General features: G+C 37.2%; 1 protein-coding gene across 2 annotated transcripts in view; it reads right to left on the bottom strand.

Moving 5' to 3' along the window:
• MPPED1 (metallophosphoesterase domain containing 1) overlaps positions 1–17,342 on the bottom strand; it is a 63,105-nt gene that overhangs the window by 33,156 nt on the left and 12,607 nt on the right. For both annotated transcript variants that reach the window (XM_068951137.1, XM_068951144.1), the window contains exons 2-3: positions 14,884–15,149; positions 9,491–9,672 (exon numbers count right to left, since the gene is read on the bottom strand). In XM_068951137.1, the coding sequence (XP_068807238.1) occupies positions 9,491–9,672; positions 14,884–15,035 (334 nt within the window). In that variant the 5' untranslated portion in view covers positions 15,036–15,149. The remainder of the gene's footprint in view (positions 1–9,490; positions 9,673–14,883; positions 15,150–17,342) is intronic.

Raw genomic sequence — 17,342 nt, 5'->3', positions numbered from 1 at the left:
AATGTTTTTGCCCCATGACCAAAGATACCTCTGTTCCATGCACCAGAGAAGTTTCTTCTAAGATATCCCTGTAATCTGGAGATGAACTGCACCTAGAACTGATAGGAAAAATTTTATCTAAACTCTTTTCTGCATTAAAATCATTAAAATTCTGCTTGGATGGAATTGGATATATTTGGAAATTCATATAATGATTCTGACATTACCAAGGAAACAGACTGAAACAATATGTCATTTTAAAATATTTTGAGGTGAATAAAAATTTAATTTCTAAGAAAAAATTTCACACTTTTTCTAAAATAAAGGGTTTTTTTTTCCCTCCCAGAATGTCCAACTTGCAAGAAAGAGAAAATATTTTCCTCCATGATCAACACTCTAGCCACTTCATGCTCTGTGGAGTTGGAATCAAAAGAAATGTTTACACATTAAAATTATGTCAGAAACACACTGGCTCCAATTCAGTCCTGGGCTTCAGGGCTTTCTCTTTCAGGCCACATCCAACGTTTGCCTCTTGCCAATTTGGAAAGGGGCTCCAAGCTGCTTTCTGCTCTTTCTGCTGCTATCTTAACATGGGATGAGAGATTTTTCCTTCCTCTCTGCTACCTTGTTATTCTTTTCTGCCTTATTTTTCTCTCTCCTTTCCTTTTTGTAATCTCTACCTGTATGCAGGAAATGCTGCTGACACATTACCTTGCATTTACTTTAAGTAGTTTTTAGAAGAATATGTCTTTTTCTTACAGAAACAAAGCTCGTAGAGCCACAATGTCTACATTTCTGTAGGCTTGTCTCTCAGTACTTCTCTGAAAATGCCCAACAGATTCAGAAGTCATTTACTATACTTGGCAGAGGAGCAGTAGCCTTAAAGATAATTATGTTTCCTTGAGTTTCCTGAAAGTATGTGCCTGAGAAGAAGATTAATGCCCACTCCGAAGGACAGTCTTCAAAGGGAAGACATCTCTTATGAGACACCAAAGAATCCACACAAGGCCTGTGAGACAAAAATCAAGAAACCAGACAGCAGTGGCTCAGCTGCTCCCAAATCAACTCATCATACAAAATAATTCTGCCCAAATTCTCCTAAATCAATGTCATTTATTACTCATTGAGATTATTTTACTACTGAAAACATTCATATATCACACTTAGCTCATACATAGCCAAAAGATACTAGCATCTTCTTCTTAATAACTGCTTAAATAGGTACATGTTTTTTTTCTCAGCTGTTGCAAACCTTCCTTAGAAAGTTTCTTAACTTTTGTTTGCTTAGTACAAGAATCTGATAATAGCTCTGGTAATATAATGTGTAGGAGAATATATATATTTATTTAGCCAGTAACATTTTTGTTTATTCCTTTCACTACTGCAGATTACTAATTAAGAAAATCAACTGAATGTCTAATTTTTTTTTGCATTTTTATGTACCAATTACAAAATTATTACAGCAATTCTCAACTTCTAAACTACAGTAGGTCCTTTTTATGTTAAACGTAATTTTTACAAAACAACTTGAAATGCTGGGGAACCATCACTTGAACTACAAACTGCACATTGCAAGGCACTGCTGAACAAAATGTGCCTTTGTTTGCTATTTCTCTGCATATGAGTTTGTACAAAGCGGGATTCTGTGTGCTTAAAGGTTCATCCCATTCTATCAGCAAACTGTCTTCTTCGTAAATTAGACAAACACTGCAAATAATTCAAAAGCAAATGTATGATGTTTATACTCCAGGCTCCTCTTGTAGTAAGAGGTTAGGAATCTTTACCAGCCAGTGACCTCCTTTAGAGCTTACACATTATCAGCTTGCAACTTCACCAAGAAAAATGCCAATCTGTACAAGCAGTTGTGCTTTGCCTCTCTCCTGGTATTGTACTGAGCAGAATTTTTATTATTCATTAAAAGCAGTGACAATCATATAAATGCCCACTTAATGCTTTTTCTCTTTCATTTCAACCTTTTAGAATACAGCAGTGAGTGATATAGTAAAAAGACTGCATAACTGTCTCAGATTGCTTTTTTAGCATCTCTTTGACAGTTCTGTGTTTAAACACTGGGCCTGATGTCTGGGAAATTCACATTAACATACTTTTTGTATGGTGTGTAATCTGGAATAACATTGTAAATGAACACCCCTTCCTAAGTCATCTATAACCTGCTAGATCTAAGGCATTCCTGCATCCTGAAAGCCAGCAATTATATCAAACACTAAAACAACAAATACATACAATATTGCTCACATTTGCAAACCACGATTTTTTAAATAAGCAGATAAAGGCAAATCAAACTAAAAAATACCTGGTAATAGTCCAACTTCTACTCTTTGAAGTACCTTGTTATACATATACATATACATGTGCGTATGCACACACACACACAGACACGTATAATAATTGGCCAAAATTCCTTCTAACGGAAAAGGCCTCCTTTTAGCTTAGATCTGTGTATTTAATCATCCTGTAATTACCCAGAGCAACTCCATGCATGCTGCAAATGAGGCCATAAGAGCAGCTGAGTCAGGCCAAAAGATGAAGTAGCTCTGTACCTTCTGTCTGCCAGTGGTCAGTAACAGATGCCTAGGGAATTGCCCAAGTGTAAGCTATGCCTACACTTAAATCTTCTTGTGATATACCTCATCAGATTACGGTAATCAGTGGTTTAAGAAGCCCCTACTATACAGTTCAGCATGTAAGCCACAGGGTCTAATTTACCCTCTGATATTTTATTTTTTATTCAAGCTACCGACAGGAATTCTTTTTTTCTACTTCCTGGAAAAGTTAAAGTCTTAAATAATATACCTTACTGAGGGGATAAATTTCTACGACTCTTGTGCCCTTTGGAATATTCTAGCTTTGGTTTATAGCATGTATCAGGGGACAAGAAAAGCAAAAGAGATGGAGAACTGTGTTAAAAAGTAACAATTAACAAATACTTGAAATTTCCTACACAAATCTCTCTGCACATTGATATGGATTCCAATTTAGATCTTCAGATGCCACAAAGGTGTTTTCAGTATCTCCCAGTTGTCACCTTCTGAAAGGGAAGACTACGAAGAGCTGTGTGTCATGTCACTTTATGAGGTGCACAGCACTAATAACAATGTTTAATGTTTGTTTATCGTGCTTTGCAATAGGTGTTCAAAGTTCTGTACCGAGAATAATTAATCCTGAGACACATCCACGAGGTGGGTGGATCAAGCATCATTTTCACAATTACACAAGGAGGAACACTAAAGAGGCTGTCAAATCTGAAGACTAACTAGAATTTGGTTGCTTCCTCAGGCTCCTTCAAATATCTCAGCCAGAGGCAATCAGAGTTAACAATTATAGTCTAGATTTTTCATCCTCCTGGTTGCTCTCTGCTCTTCTGGGCTCCATTGCCTTCCTGAAGCTTCAACTTGTCTGCAATACGAAAAGGACTGGATAACTGGGTATTTTTTTTTCACTTGCTTATTTTGGGGGCCAAGGACATCAATATTTATAAAAATCACAGAGCATCATTTTTATAAGAATCATCCCGGGAACTCAGAACCTATCTTCCAATCTGGCTATTTTCCACTCCATTAGTGGAAAGAAGCAGCCTTAATATTAGTACAAAGTGCCAGAAATATCCCAAAATCATATATGTGTTTGCGAGGAGGGAATGACAGTAAAGTCCTTTAGCACCTACAGCTCCTACCGCTTCTTTTCCCATCACTAGCATGGGAAGAATACCTGGGAAAACAGATGTTCTGGCTCATCTTCCCAGCACAGGGATGTAGCTTAACTATTCCTTGAGACTCCTGGCAGCCAGTTTAACGTTCAGAAGTCTACAGGACACCATAAATCCCCAGAATTGGAGAATTACTGAAAGAGCATATTGCCGTGTGCTTGCCTGTGCTGTGCTGTCTGAACCTTAGACACAAACAAGGATCTGGGCCATTGTACATTTAAGAAATGCAATGAAAACCAACACTTTTTTTAGTATGCCCAGTCTTTTAAAAATGACATCTGTTCTAAATCCCTACATAGCTCAATGTTTTTCACTGCATTTCCAAAGCCATTCTTTTGTAAATAGATAATTAGTGCTTAAATACTCCTTTCAAGGGGTTTCTACATTAACATAAAAATAGTGTAATTACTGATGGTCAAAATGGCATGACTACAATTTATAAATTGTAATTTCTTTTGCTGCTCTGAAGCTGATTTTCTTTCTTCTTCAACACAATTTTAATCTGTTTTAAATGTGAGTATTATTGAACCTAAAAATATAAAATACCTTTTAAGAGAGGGAGAAAAATAACTACCATCACTTTGTAAGATTTAATAGAGAAGAAGTAAATCTAAGCCTAGCATTTCAAGCATTTCTGAAGACTTTTTACTTTAAATCAAGAACTTCAAAAATAGAGGTGATGTTTTTTGACCAAAATTAGCTGATTTTGCTCTACAGTGTAGTACCAGAAACAGGTGATTCTACTAGTGCTAGTTACTATGGTTTGGAAGGCATTTTCACTCTGAGCCAATTTAAAGTCTGGAAGAAAAATGTTATCCTTTGAGCTGAATCTGCCCAGGTCAATTCCTGAAGTGAGTGCATGTCAAACAAATTAATCAATTATTTTCTGTGTGTGATATGCACATAAGATTAACATTTCCAGGGAAATATTCTGAAGAGCTAACTATTGTTTCCCACTACAATGCAAAGCCACCTTCTCTTTTTTATCTCAAATGTTCCTTGAACTTGAATTTCAAATAGAAAGAGCGTCTTTGATATTGGAAAATTTCAAGCAAACCCACTGAAACAATGGACATTGCAAAATGTGTTAGCAATCCATACAGGGGAGTGAATGATCAGAGAGAATACAGAAGTATATTTTGCAGCTTTTGTCACAGATCAGCTATATAGTTAAATTTCCAGGAAAGTAACCCACAAGCTCAAAGTGGCAGTAGGTCCTGGAGCATACCAAATTTGGAAGTGATATTACAGACTTGGGGAAAGAGAATTGCAAAAGCAAATGAGCCAAGCAGGCAATTTCCAGTTCCAACAATATGGGAGATACAAAATGGAGATAGGATTAGAGTCATCATTTGATGAGTGCACCAAAGCAGGACATTTGTGTTTGTATTTGTCCTACAACACATTTGATTTACATGCAGGTAGGGAATAAAATAATAAAACAAAAATAATGAAAGACTGAATACAAGGGATAGCTATAGTATACAGAGAGCTGGATATATCTTAGAATATACCTTATCTAGCCTTGATTACATACTAACATGCATTTAGAAACAATTATCCTGAATTATTTTCAGCTGTTTAACGCAATATCATTAAAATTTCCTGGGTATATTGAAAAAACAGTATATATTCAAAGCTGTCCTCCAATCCATCCTTATAATGCCACCAGAAAGCTTCACTGGCCTCCTGGCCTTCTACCTGAGCCAACTATAATATATGTTTTGTATTTCATGTTTTCTGTGTTGGTTGTGTTGTTCCAAAATTTGGATTCACAAATTTGGAAGAAAAATACAGTCAGGGAACAGACTAGGTACAGAAAGGAAAAGAAGAAGTATAAAAATAGGAAAAAGGTCAAATCAGGAAAAGAGAAAGGGGAAATGCCTAGGTTAGCACCATTGGCAAACTCTGAAAAGTGACTAGTCATCCCTTTTTCTCGTTTCTTTTTTTCTAAGCTACCTTGAATAAGGGTAGCAAAACAGAAACCTGACTTGCAGAAGTATGTCACGGTACTGCATGACTGGACAATAAAGCAAGGGCAGGAAAAGAATCCCAACTTTAGATACAGTGATGGGTTCTGAACCAGCTATTACCGTTCAGGAAAGAGTTCTTAGAGTTATAATAGGTAATGATGTTATGAAAATGCCAACTCACTGTTCAGTTTCATTCAAAAATAACAACAGAATAATCCACAATGTTAAAAAGGAAAAGAGAACAAAATAAGAAAATTCATCATGCTGGAGGATGAAGCTATGGCATACTCAGACAGTGTGCAGTCCTGGTCTGCCTATCTTCAAAAGGATATAGAACAACAAGAAGAGGTACAGAGAGCTGACACAGAGGAGCAAAGGCATTTAATGACTTCCATACAAGGAGAAATTAAACAGTTTTCAGCCTGAAAAATATCACAATTAGAAGGGCAGATATGGGAAGAGCCTACACAATCTTGAGCAGAATGAAGAGTGGAATTGTACAGCTGCTTCTTCCAGTACTACTAGAAAACAGCACTATGAACCTAGCAGATGACAGCTTCAAAATAAGCAAAGATGATCTTCACACAGTCCATATTCAATTGTGGAACTCTTTGCCGCAACGTTGTGTGGACACTACAAATTTGCCTGAATTCAAAAAGCTCATAGAAGAAAGATCTGTCTGTATTTAACACAATAACTTTGTATTAAAAACAAAGTTATTGCTGTGTCTCAGGAAGTCCTTGGACTGCATATGAGAGAAGGCTGAGAAAATATGCACATCCAGTTCTCACCAGCCCTGTATCGAATTCTTAGAGCTGGGCAGCAACCCAGCCCTAATAAAACCTCAAAGGCCTCCCTGAGAGGAGGGGGAGGAGGCTTTGAGAAAAAGAAAAGTGGGGGAAAACAACTGATTACAGAGGAGAACAATGAAATGAAATAGAGGGTTTTAAGGGTCAGAGGATAAAAAGTATAAAACTAGGTGACTAAGGGGCAGACAAAGCAGAGCACCTTGGCTACTAGCCACTGTCAAAGACAATACTGTACTAGACAGACAATATTGTCTGAGCTGGTAGCAGCCTTCCCATGTACCCTGACACAGCTAGCCTCAAAAAGAGGGAACATATTTTAGGGTATGACTTGGGAAGCCAATGTGCCTCTATTAGCACAACACTCAAGCATGTGCTCAATTTAACCATAAGGTCCATGGAAGTTCGTGATGTTAATGTAAAATATACTTTGCATCAGTCAGATAGAGACATTTTATGTAGAACAGAAAGAATCGGAACTTGCTGAAGGGCCTCCTGAAAAGATGAAACAGGCTGAGAAACCAGAGTAGCAGACACTCAATAGGGTATGACAGAAAAGAAAACTAAAGGACAGGAATCAGTACTACATATAAAAACATGGTGAAAAAGCAAAAGTAGTAGGTAGTACATATATCTAGAGTCAAGGAGGAAGCTGACGTCAAGGGGAGGGGTAATAAATACCTCTTTGGTTATTCCAAGGGATAAACCCTTGTTATAGTCCAGTAATGGCAGAGGAGGGAAAACCGAGACAGAATAAAATAACTAAGTGGGAAAGTGAGTGCAGCGCTCTGCAATAAAGGGATAGACAGGGAAACTTGGTGGCAGCAGGTAAGAACGTGGGTGGAGGTGCAAGTCCTTTCCCAAGTCTGTCAATTATCTTCTCAAGAAACTAGTAAAATGTTAAAGAAGAAGAAGAAAGTTAGGTAGGATATGGGAGTTATCGCAGCAAAACCATAGCAAATACTGGAAGTAGCAATCTAGAAAAAACAAAACTGTGAGAGACTAGTACCTTTCACAACAAATTTCACAATCAGCAGAAACAGGTCAAGTGAAGTTTCTTCATCTCAAAGGGGACGCTTTTAATCAATGCACCATTGACTATAGATTTTGCAACACTAAAAATATTCATGAATTCACAGATCATTCATTTAGAATAAAATAAAACCCTTTCAAAATAAAAACTAAAGTTTTTTTGAATAGAATTTAAAAATAAATATTTGCGATTTTTAACTGAAACAAAACTCTTAAAAGCTAGCTGAATGACACCTATGCAGTGATTCCCAACTATTTTCCTGTTGTATTTTTCAGAATTAATTCAAACATTTATTTAAATTGCCAATGAACTAAAAAAAATCCTTTATTTAACTTGCTAAATTTGCATATCTCAAAGATATGCTCTTGCAGAAAATATGCCTCAAACCAAAGAAATCAACTCTTCCCAAATTGCATGCTATTATGAAGTTGGAAGCATGCCTTAAAAGTCAGAAAAATAAGCCTCATTTTGGAATAAAGACGATGAAGAGACCATAACAGAAATGCCTTGTGAAATCTCCCTACCAAACCGAGAGTATTTCCGCTTACGGACTTCTTCAGAACACTGTACAGCTGTGTCCTGCAGGGAGGCAGATGGAGAACTAGGGAGACAAAAACTGCAGCAATCGATGTGTGTAGCCTTCATCCTTGCTCACAAGCAATGTCCCAAAGTGCTCTTATTTCCACGCTAGCAAATAAATAAAATGGATATTACTTAGAAGGGATAACCACACGGTTTCTGTATGGTGGGGACGTACAGAGAATGATTAAAATATGTTTTTTGTTGTAGCCTCTTCCATTTGGGTATAGAGACAGAGCAGAGGGCACTGTAATAGAGTATTTTACTTCCACATTCTTCTTCTACTTCCCTACTTCAATGCATTCTAGTATTTTCCCTAAATCAGTTATTTTACATTGAGCATATTACTGAGTTTCCCAGCTCAAAAATTATTTATCGGCATTAGCTTGACCCAAAAAAAAGGAGGTGGGGGGAGGGCTGTCTGATCTGTAAATATTTGTTTCAACTGGAAAGTCCTGCCATTTTTTTAAATCTTATTTCAGCCTACCTGCATCTGTCAGCTTTGTGCATTCCTGACTGGGAATGCTATAGCATGTAGCAAAAAGGACAGGAATAAATAAATAAATAAACCAAAGAAAAGAAAATCGACCTAAAAACTAAAATCCTGTGTCCTTCCTTTCCATGAGTCCTTCACTTCCTTTCCTCCAGTATCAGAATCAAGAATCCATTTTTACTCTAAATTAAGGTATTCACACTGCATGAACAATACTGATGAGGGTTTTTGTCCGGATATAGCGTACACTTTCCAGTTTCCACTGTCCCTTTTTTTTTAGTGTATACAAAACATTGCAGAAGCACATGTAAATCACCACTCTCTTGCCCAGTGGAACAGAATTTCAGTTACCAATGCCAACAGTTGCCTACAGAAGGCATCTACATCTGGTCTGCCACATCCAAGACAGCAACCACAGGCACGCGTTTCGCTTTGTTTGGAATTCATCACTGTGGTGCAGCTGAGCCTCCGATAGAAAAGCTATGAGCCTCCAGGGTTAAACAGACAAATGTTTTCAGTCACAACAACTTTTTTTTTTTTTGCAGGAAAGCAAAGCCATAACAATGTATGTAAGAGGTTTTATGTAAATCATTAAAGGCCTACTGACTTAAATTGTTGCTAACACCAGGAAGTTGCTTAATGTACACTTGAGAGTGTGAAGGCAGAACAGATGAATAGTCTCACAAATCTTATTTGCTCAGTTGGAAAAATGCAAAAATATTTGTAAAAAAAAAAAAAGAAAGAAAAAATCTGATTCCTGCTCATTGCCATTCAAATTTAAAAGTCAAATTAATATTCATCGCCCCCGAGTGCAGGATGGTTTTTACTGGGAGGCAGAAGGGGCAGATACAATCAGTAAATCAAATTTACTTTCAAATCCACACACAATTCAATACCTACCTAGCCACTCGTTGAATTTTTTAACTTCACTAGGAAGTCCCAGCTCAGTAAAATCACCAGCATGTATTAACACATCTCCATATGGCATTTGGATGGGATCAGTTCTTGAGTGAGTGTCAGAAATACAGACAAATCGAGTATATCCTGGAGGTTTGGGAGCGTCATGGGGCACAGGATCAACCCTGTAAGAAATGTATCATAACAAGGTTATAAAGTACTTATGTACTTCTTCGTGTCTGCTTTGCAATTCTAATACTAACTTTTACCTTTACAAAAGATCATACAGTTTTCTAGATCTGCCTGATGGAAGAGATTGATTAGAACAAACCTAACTCTAATGGGAGGGGTAAAAATTCGGGATGTTCACAGCACTACATTTTCAGTATTTGTTGGATAGATGGATTACTTTGAAGAGATTACGGAAAAGAGATTGAACTATGGCAGTAACTCTGAAACAAATACAAATAAATCAAAGGCAATGCCAGTTTCAAAGGAACAGTACTATCCTCTTGCATTGTTTAAATATGATTACATGGTACACAGGGAAAAGATTTATTTCAGATACATAAATACATTTAAATGCATTTTTCTAATTATAACTTTCTTTCTGCAAGTTATATAATTCCAACAAATTTAATTAACACATTTTGGAGATATGTTTCAGTGTGTTAATGCACAGCAAGATAAGAACTCCACTGACAACAGCTGTAAATGTACATTCAAGCCTGACTATTGTCAGGACAAATGTGGCAACTTTCTGGGCTTAATTATACTAGATGAAATCAGACGCTGTGAGGGGTGAGGCTCTATTGTTCAGAGCCCACTCTCAATACTCAAAACTGAGTAAAAGAAAAGATCTGACCCAGTTTTGAGAGACTTACTCATGATATAGAAGGGGAAAGCAGAGAACACCTTTCTGCTACATGAGGTATACTTATTTGCAACTCATTCGATCTTTTTACCCTCAATCCATATTTCATTAGCATACATAGAAGCAAATGCATATAACTATACCATATCTGTTATTCCAGCCAGGGGAATTCTGGTGGAATAAAACCAAAAAGCATGAGATGCAAGAGTTATATTTATGTCACTAGAAACCTGAGCGATATACAGAATTGTTATGAATTATTTCACTTTTTAAACTTCTATTCTGAAAAGACAAACAAAATTAGTTTTGTTCACTGTTGTAATATATAACACATATTCCTATCCCTTGCTGGTTGTGCTTCAGTTCAGGCTCTTACTTTTATATAAATAAAATCGGAAAAAAGTCTTTTGTTATTAATGATGCTATCTCTGAGATTATTGGGTAAATTTCCAGTAGGCATTTTATTACTTGAAAGGCATAAAATAATCACCTTTGATCACAACCTTTTCTCTTAAGTCAGAGAAGAATTCTACCAAATTTATAGATGGGTAAACTAAGGCGCTTTTGAGAATTTTACAAGACTAGAGAGTCAGGAATAAAATCTAAAACATTTAAATCTTGTTAAACATTAAAAAAAAAAGTTCTTAGCATTTTCTATAGCTGCAAAGCTAGTATATGAGTAAATTATCTTGTACCCATCTCTCTCATACCATTTTAGGAATAAAAACTGTTTGGGGTTTTTTTTAAAGCCATTACATTAAGCATCAGCCATTCATGAGGGGTTTTTATAGCCATTCTGGAGAAATGGCCTTTTAGTATGACTGCCTTGTAGCCATCTTTCTAAATTTCCACTTTCTGAGCAGAAAGTAACACCGAACATGAGGTAAAGAGCAAACCCTGCTGTGATCAAATCATACCTAACGTACATGCTAGCAGCACGTACATGCTAGTGGGCTTGGTGAGTAAGTACATGCTAGCCGTACTGGAAATAGTGAAATTTGGCGGACAGGCAGCAGAACGGGTAGCCACAATGGAGCCCGAGGGCAAGCAGATGTAAGCACTGTGTACGTGGCTGAAGGAACGAGCGCACAGTGAGGGGACCACAGCCACCTGCAGAAAGGCAAGGGGACGAAAGAAAAGAATTAGGTGGGAGACGTTAGGCAGGGTAGGACACAACCTCAAACCAGGCAGCTGCATGACTGCCATTGCACGTAAAAGCTGTCCCTGTTTTGGAGGGAAGAGACCCTGCCATAGTGCAAGCTCCATAGAGGTACCATGGGCATAATGGAATAGGGATGGTGAAGGATGGGTTTGACACTAGCAGGTGAGGGTGTAGTCTGCATGAAGGTGCAGTCTGTGTGAAAGGTGCTGCTAATTTTAGCTCATAGAGTACCTCCTCAAAATGAACTGGGATGGCTGGAGAGGGATGAGTGGAAGATGACCTTGGCTATCATTGCAGCCCTCCAAGCTAAAAAGATTAAACACCACTGCAGCAAACAAACGCCTGAATATTCCTTCCCCTGCCCAGAACTTCCCAAAGTGAGTTACATGTCACGTTAGTTAGCCAAATTTAAATTATGCATACTATTCTAGCATAAAATTAGGAACGTGGACTGATGTAAGTTATTGCTTTTTGAGTCTTCATGGTAGGGTAGCCCAGAAAGCACCTGAGGGTGCTTCTTCTCTCTCAGAAACCTTTTAAAGCCCAGCCCAGCAGTAAGTTGGATGCCAGAGTGTAGCATGCACTTTGCATGTTCCTTCTCTGAAGCTCCACAAAAACACAGCAGACTTACCATAGCAACCCATGCAGCACATAATAAATATGCTTTTCCTCATAGTTTGGATAGGATAGGTAAGAGATGTGGACAGCACTCACCTGATTGTTGAGGTATGTATAACTTTTAAATATTGTGCAAAGGGCCAGAGAATTTGCATGGCAAAAAGGTATCAATACAATGAACCAAAACTTCAGGTTTTCACGCTGAAGTGTCAGGCACACACTGAAGCCACATATAGGCAAAAATATATGTCAACTTTCACAAAGGCATTTAAGTTGTACTATTGGAAATAATTTCTGAAGGCTTGCTCCCCATAATCTTGCGTAGGTCAGCCGTTACACCAACAGCTGTCACACCAACACGCAATGCACTGCTTGCAATACGAGCAGAGGTACAAAGATCTGATTATTTTTGTGCAAATGCTTTTGTTTTTCTTTCAAGCGATATGTGAAGTTGCAGAGAAGTTGAAAAGTAAGGTTAAAATCTTTTAGAGGTTGTTTGATACATGAGACTTCAGTGGAGTTTCACAAAGGAGCAAGATAGGAACTTCCTAGAAATGACTGAGCGACTTGAAAACTGTCAGAATTCACTGGCCTTGTCAGTGGCAAAGCAGTCAACACACCGGCATAGGCATGACAGACAAGAATGGGGCTAGGAAAATGTTGTCAGCATGTTGTGGACGCTGAAAGGTGAAACAAGAAATATAAAACTGCACCGAGGACCAGTGGAGGGTTGGTTGCAAGACTGAATTCCGAAGAAAAAAGCATGAAAAAATAATTATGGTGAGAGTAGTTTAACACAGGTTCAGTCGTCAACAGATATATCTGCAATCTGTTTATGATTGCATGCAACATCACTAATCTAGGTATTTTGAAATATACACAAAGACAAGGCAAAGCTCTCCCTTCTCTGAAGTTAATGACAAAACTTGCATGGGCTAAGATTTCACCCATAACAATTATGTGAATAAAAGGTGCTTTTGTTGCACTTGTGCATACTTTTCCCTTCTTTGTTACTATTCTATTCACTGGTAAGAGGCAAAAGCAATAGTGCTAGTATTCAGAAACATTATTTGCAATTTCTGTATCAAGAGAAAGAGTAGGTCAGACTGTGGTAGATGCTTCAATTGATCTAGCCTGTTCTCCTATTTGCACAAGCTTTTTCAATGGTATTAATCATTCATAAGAGATTGCTAACCTCTTCTGAGAAACAATTTTCCAAAGACAGCTTTTTCTGAACTACTTGCTTAGGCTCTGAATTTCGATCATGCAGTTGTCTAAGTCCTTTGATAATACGATTTGTTACTGATTAGAACTTTAAGCAGCATATTGTTGAGTACCAAGTGGCTACTAATAAATAACTTATCTGCAGCCCAGTATTTTGCTTGTAAAAATCATTTAGTTTTTAGGATTGGTGAAGACATCCGTGAGTGCCCAGGAGCCATTTGAATATTCAAAAAGAATGGATAAACTTTAAAAAACTAAGCGACCTGCATTTGGCATTTTGATTTATAGAAGAATTTCTGAACCCACATTTGTTTTTTTGTACTTTTGCTACCATTTGCTAGCTCTATAAACAAAAGATGTTTCCCAGTGCTAACACTCAACTCATTTTACTGTTTGCATTTCAACAGTACCTAAAAGACCCAAACACAGACTATAAACTGATACACTGCCCCCAAAACGTGTTAGCTCACCACACTAACATATATGTTAGTCTTCCTTTTTTAAAAAATATAACGTCTAATTTAGGCAAGGAATGTATATAAAGTATCATAGAATAGAAATAGAGCATCCACTGAGTTGCTGAGTTTTTAACTGCAAAAATAATGGCCTTTGTTTAAAAATTATCAAATCATATTCAATACAAAAAATGTGAATGAGGTGATTATTTATTTAGTCTTCATAAAGGAACAAAAGTTTTTGTTAAAAAATAACAATCAGGCTTCTCATCTAAAGATAAGACTGCTTCTCTCTTTAATAAACACAATAAAATGTTATAGACGTTTTTATTCCCTATAAAAATATTTTACAGTAGAATTTTATACTTAATTTATTTGTAATGGCTTAACTGTTCTGTTCTTCCTCCTGGCTTTAAATTTTATGGCAGGTTTCATTTTGTAATTATAATTCTCCACTTTACATTATAAGTAAATCATTTAGAGCACTTAATTTTACTGATGTCGTCATGATATCAGAAGTCAGAAACAAACACATTATTTTAATTACTCTTTAAGCACTTGGCATCTTCGGCACATTGGTATGAAAGTAAGTTGTCGGATGGGTGCCCACACTATTTTATTTATTGATGTCATTTTTATCTGGTATGTAGCTGCAATGTAACTAACGAAACAATAGGAAAATATCGGTTGTAAATATAGGCCTGGCATTTAAACAGCTATTTACATCAATAAGCAAGTGCACGATGTTAACAAACAGTATTAAGACTGTGGAAAGTATCATTCTTGTAAAATCTTTTAATACCACTGCTTGTTGTTTGTTTCTTTTTTTAATACATAAATATCAAGTTATGGTAGTGGAGTGATCCTTCTCCCATCCTTTTAAAAAGTACTTATGCCTTCCTAATGGACTGATTTTGTTGTATCATTATAGTAATTAGTATTAGAAAGGCAGCAAAACAGTGTTCTTTGAATTATTTTTGACTGGCCCATCGTATACCACATCGACAAGGCAATAACAATTCAGAAGGCTGTGCTAGAGCAGTAACAAAACTATAATACTTACATTTGCACATGTGGGGGCTGAAAACGTCCCTGGTTAATGTTGTAGAACGTGAAAGCCTGTGTGGGGTTTGAGCTGTACTCATCCACTTCAATTATGAGTCTACTGTGCTGATGCCTTCTAGCTGCCATAATGTGCGACTGGGCGAAAGCCATGCTTGCACTGAGTAGTTCTGCTTTTTCAGGCGATCATATCTGCTATCTTCCTGCATCGACGGAAGAAGACCATGACATCTCCTTACCTAATCAGCACACTCCCCCTTGGAAAACCTAAAAGCAAATTGAAGATATGGAGCATAACTGTTTGACAGTTAATCTGTTTGGGATTTGCTTTATTTAATGTCAGATGAAGATTAAGGGGGAATAGGGAGGGAGGAAGACATACAGCTCAAAGAACTCATTACAAACCTTTCCAACTCAGCAATTTGATGAATATACTTGAGTTAGGGGTGGGAGGTGGGAGGGGAAGTAAACTTGCAAAAGAACACTGAGGGCAACTTGTTCAAATAGTTCAAACAGTTCAAACATTTAATACAAATCTAAAACATAAGGCAGTCATTCTTCAGAATGGTGTGTCAAATTATAATGTTTTGTCAACACAGTCATTTACTTTCTCTTTTCTCTGATTGCATTGCTGAATGTTTATAGATATGGACTTTCAAAGGAAAAAAACCAAACAAACCTGACACAGAGTACCCATCTGTAGATGACTAAAATGTAAGTTAGTTCAAAAGAATCAGTTAAACCAATTCTTCAGAAAGTCTGCGCCATTCATTAAGGGGTGTATTGCAAGTGGTTTTTCTCTACATCCTAAGAAACAGAGCAAATTTGGCCTTGCATGCACATGTCAGTACTTGCTCCTGGTTTTGTAACATCACTGAAGGAACTCCCGAGACAGACACGAGGGATTCTCCCCATCACAGACATCCTCCTCTCAGACAGCAGTCGCCCCAAATTCTGGATTCACTGACAAAAAGTGATTTGAGGGCTAACACACAGATAAATGTTATTAAATACAAAAAAAGTGAAATCAATACAGGTTTAATGTTTGGGAAAAAAATTTCCCCAAAGGTTATTTAAGTCTAGAACGACAGCACTGCAAACAGGGCGAGAAAGTGAAACCTACTGCAGTGCAAAGAGTATCCCCTAGAAACATCAGAAAGTAATTTAAATGTGATTTTTACTTTTATCTTCCAGTTTTAATAAAAAACGGATTATAAGCAATAAGGGTGGGTATTTTTACAGTATAATTTTGCATCCCTTCTAAAAGTTGTCTAGCTTAAATATTTACTTTCATGCTAGCAAGTGCTCTTTTCTTCTGCCCAATATAAATAATCTGTTTCAAAAGTAACATATTTAATCAAAAACCATGCTAGAATGCAGCGATTCACCGAATATGTGCAGTTTCTGGAAAGCAGGACTGCAAGTTTCTTTATGTGACCTTGCTGATGTATCTTACTGCCACTCTGACGGTACCAAGAGTGATGGATGAGGAAGGTCTTCATAGTGACACAAATTTTTAAAGCTATTTATAGATATGCAGGTCCAATTCAGTTCTAGCAGGAGTCAAGCACCTAGGCTTTTTCAAAAACCTGAGCTTCAGTCCTTGCCTAACTACTAAAGATATTAAGTGCTCCAAGAACTGGTGGTGTATTTTTGTTTTGAGAAATCTTGTCCCTTGTAAAACCAGAATGAGAGATTCAGCTCATTTTACTTGCTGAATGGCTGTAAATTGATGACAACTTGCTATCATCAACAACCTGCAGGAAAATCCATCTGAGAATAAAAGAGCAGATTCCTTCATGCCCTCCCCCAGAAGTGATTGGTAAGGAAATGCTAGAATAACAGTGAAGAAAATTTTGGATTTTAAACACCCTCAGATGCTGTGTTGAGGCTATGAAGCAGCACACTGGAATGAGCTAGAGCAGGGGGAGACAAGGGAGGCATGATACTTGTAAGAAGGATCAAGTACAAATTGCTGCATTTAGGAAACAAGAAATTAAGATGGCAGATATGAGGAGCCCTCCCTGAGAAGCTTTCTGCATAAAATGATGCATTTTTAAAGAAGTTTGTATGAACAAGGTCAGAGATTTTACAGAGGCCAAGCTGTTCTAAGTGAACCTACTTCTGTTTGAAAGAAACTATTAGAACTGGTGACTTCTAGAAATATTCTACAGTATGATTAATAATTTGTGATTCTACAGCTCTACATGGGGACATCAAACTACCTGAAAACAATTGCCTGTGTTTTATAATTCAAGGATTATGCTCATTTTACACACAACTGACCTGCAGCTACCAAGGATTTAAGGCAGTGCCAATAAGACCTATAATCTCCCATTGGAAGAGCTCACAACAGCTGAAGAACACGACTTCTGTCAGCCTACTGTTTCGGTCCTATGTTTTAGGACTTCTCTCAAGTTATGCATCAAACCTACTGCAGAAACAGTAGATGTATTCAGG

The sequence above is a fragment of the Struthio camelus genome, chromosome 1 (assembly GCF_040807025.1).
Source record: "Struthio camelus isolate bStrCam1 chromosome 1, bStrCam1.hap1, whole genome shotgun sequence".
NCBI lineage: Eukaryota > Metazoa > Chordata > Aves > Struthioniformes > Struthionidae > Struthio > Struthio camelus.
The sequence above is the reverse complement of the archived record's forward strand: the minus strand, read 5'-3'. Positions and strand labels throughout refer to the sequence as shown.